Source organism: Muscardinus avellanarius (genome assembly GCF_963383645.1).
Source record: "Muscardinus avellanarius genome assembly, chromosome: 19".
Taxonomy (NCBI): Eukaryota; Metazoa; Chordata; class Mammalia; order Rodentia; family Gliridae; genus Muscardinus; species Muscardinus avellanarius.
Genome location: NC_137805.1, coordinates 48,757,679 through 48,759,880, shown reverse-complemented (window position 1 = coordinate 48,759,880; position 2,202 = coordinate 48,757,679). Strand labels below are relative to the sequence as shown.

General features: G+C 61.2%; 1 protein-coding gene across 1 annotated transcript; it reads right to left on the bottom strand.

Moving 5' to 3' along the window:
• Positions 1 to 877: 877 nt before the first annotated feature.
• Positions 878 to 1,996, bottom strand: ZCCHC3 (zinc finger CCHC-type containing 3; the record flags this gene model as incomplete). Its single annotated transcript, XM_080716543.1, has 1 exon — positions 878 to 1,996. One exon carries the CDS (start codon positions 1,994 to 1,996, stop codon positions 878 to 880), a length of 1,119 nt encoding a protein of 372 aa, XP_080572669.1.
• Between the last annotated feature and the right edge of the window lie 206 nt (positions 1,997 to 2,202).

The window sequence follows — 2,202 nt, the reverse complement described above, 5'->3', positions numbered from 1 at the left end:
CAAGTGTTGAGGAAATTGTTGTGAAGTGTGAGAGGTAGTGGAATGAGCACCGGGCTTGGGGGTCAGGGGACTCTACTATGGGCTCTGGCACCAGACAGCTGTGTGACTTTGACTCAGGACATTTAACCTCTTTGTGTCCATTTCACCTGCTGGAAAACCAAGGTAATGGTAGAAACCAGCTCTGAGGTCCTTTCCAGCAGGAAAAATTCTAGATTCTGTGATTCTATTAAAAATGGCTTCGGAGTCATCAGCAGAACTGTCACAAAGTCCATGCATTTTTATGCCATAAGAGAGGCCCTTGGCCACCATTCAGAGCTTATTGATTCAGATTATAAACACTTCTAACAACACTGATTTCACAAATTCTCAGACCACAGAGATTAGAAGCAGCAAATTAAAAGGGAATGGGGGAGAGCTGCAAACAGCAGACACTCTGACAGAAGCCACAGTCAACAATGTTTTCAATTCAACAAACACTGATGGAGTGCCTACCATGTGCTGGGCCCACACCTGAAGCTAGGCAAGGCGGCCCAAAGGGTGAAATTCTAGGATAAGGCAAGGTACGGGGAGGAGGGCAATAAAAGTACAAGAAAACAAAACTAAAAATAAAAAACCTCAAATACGAAAACGAAAATAAAAAATTTAAAACGGGTGGGTGACATATCTGTATGCTACAGTTCTGGGCAGTCGTTATTGGTCAGAGTGGCCAATTCAGAACAGGCTGAAAAGGAGTAAACTCGGTTTAAGAAGGCATAGATGTCTCTGGTAGGTTTTTAAAAAGACCTCTTTCAAAATCAATAAAAAAAAGGTTTTAAAAAAAGTTTTGGCACTTAAGAGGGGTTAGCTGGCTGTGTGTTCACCCTGGCAGGCAGGCAGTTTAGAGCCCGGCCACGCCAGTTAGCTGAGCTGCCACGGAATTGTGGACTGCTTTGGGGCACTGGGCAAATGCGTGACCTCGCTTGCCACAGAGGTTGCACACGATGCCCTTCCGACAGTAAGGGCTCAGGTGCCCCTCCTCCCCGCACCTGAAACACCTGTCCTGCGTGCAGCTGCCGCTCATATGGGTGCGGGAACCGCACTTAAAGCACGTCTTGGGCTGCCCCTTGTACCAGCTGTACCCCCGCTCCGCCCCCAAGAAGAAGGCCCCGGGCAGGTGCCTGACCCCGCCCTCGCCCTGCCGGAGCTCGATCTCGCACTTGTACTCCCCAGTCCAGATCCCAAACCTGTCGGTCACTTTCACGGGCACGGCCAGCACGTCGCAGTGGCGCTTGAGCCAGGTCACGATGTCCTCCACGTCCACCGTTTCGTTCCGGAAGAGGATGAAGAGCGTCTTCAGGCTGGACTTGCTCCGCCCCAGCACCACGAAGTTCTCCCAGCAGTCCTCCCGCTCGCGCTTCTCCTCGTAGCCGCGGAGGAACAGGGCCAGCTTCTCGGCGGAGCGGAAGCTCACGTCGAACTCGCGGCTGCCGGGGATCTGGATGACCGCGTGGATGTCGCTCGGCTCCATGCCGACGGAGCGCAGGATGAGCGCGCCCACCACGAAGTCCCGGTTCGGGCAGGCGCCCTCGGCACCCTGGAAGCAGATGCGCACGAGGAAGCGGCCTCGGCCGGGGCCCGCGGCGGCGGCGGCGGCGGGCTCGTCCTGCGGGGCCCGCTCGGCCGCGTCCTCCGCGCGCCCCCGGCGGCCCGGCTCGGCGGCGCCCTTCCCCGCGCGGGCGTCCGTCGCGTCGCCGGCCGCGTCCCTGCGGCGGCCCGTGGGGTCCCCGCGGCCGGCGGGGGGCGCGTCTCCGAGCGCGGGCTCCGCGGGCCCGGCGGGCGCGTTCGGGCCGTCCTCCCGCCGCGCCGCCCGCGGCTCGCGGAACTCGCCCTTCTTCTCCGCCAGGTTCTTCACCACCTGCGCCCAGCCCATCTTCTCGCGGGGGGCCTCGGCCTCCGCGCCGCGGGCCGCGGGCCGCGCGCGCTGCCGCCCCTCCTCCGCGCCGCCGCCGGTGGCCATTTTGCCTCCTTCCCAGCGTGCCCCGCGCCCCCGGCCCCTCGCGCGCCCCCGGCCCCTCGCGCGCCCCCGGCCCCTCGCGCGCCCCCGGCCCCTCGCGCGCTCCCGCGCCGGCCCGAGGCCCCGCCGCCGCGGCCCGAGGGCGGGAGGGCGTGGCGGACCCCGCTCTCTGTTTTGTTCACCTTTTGGTGCCTTTTCTAACCTAAAAA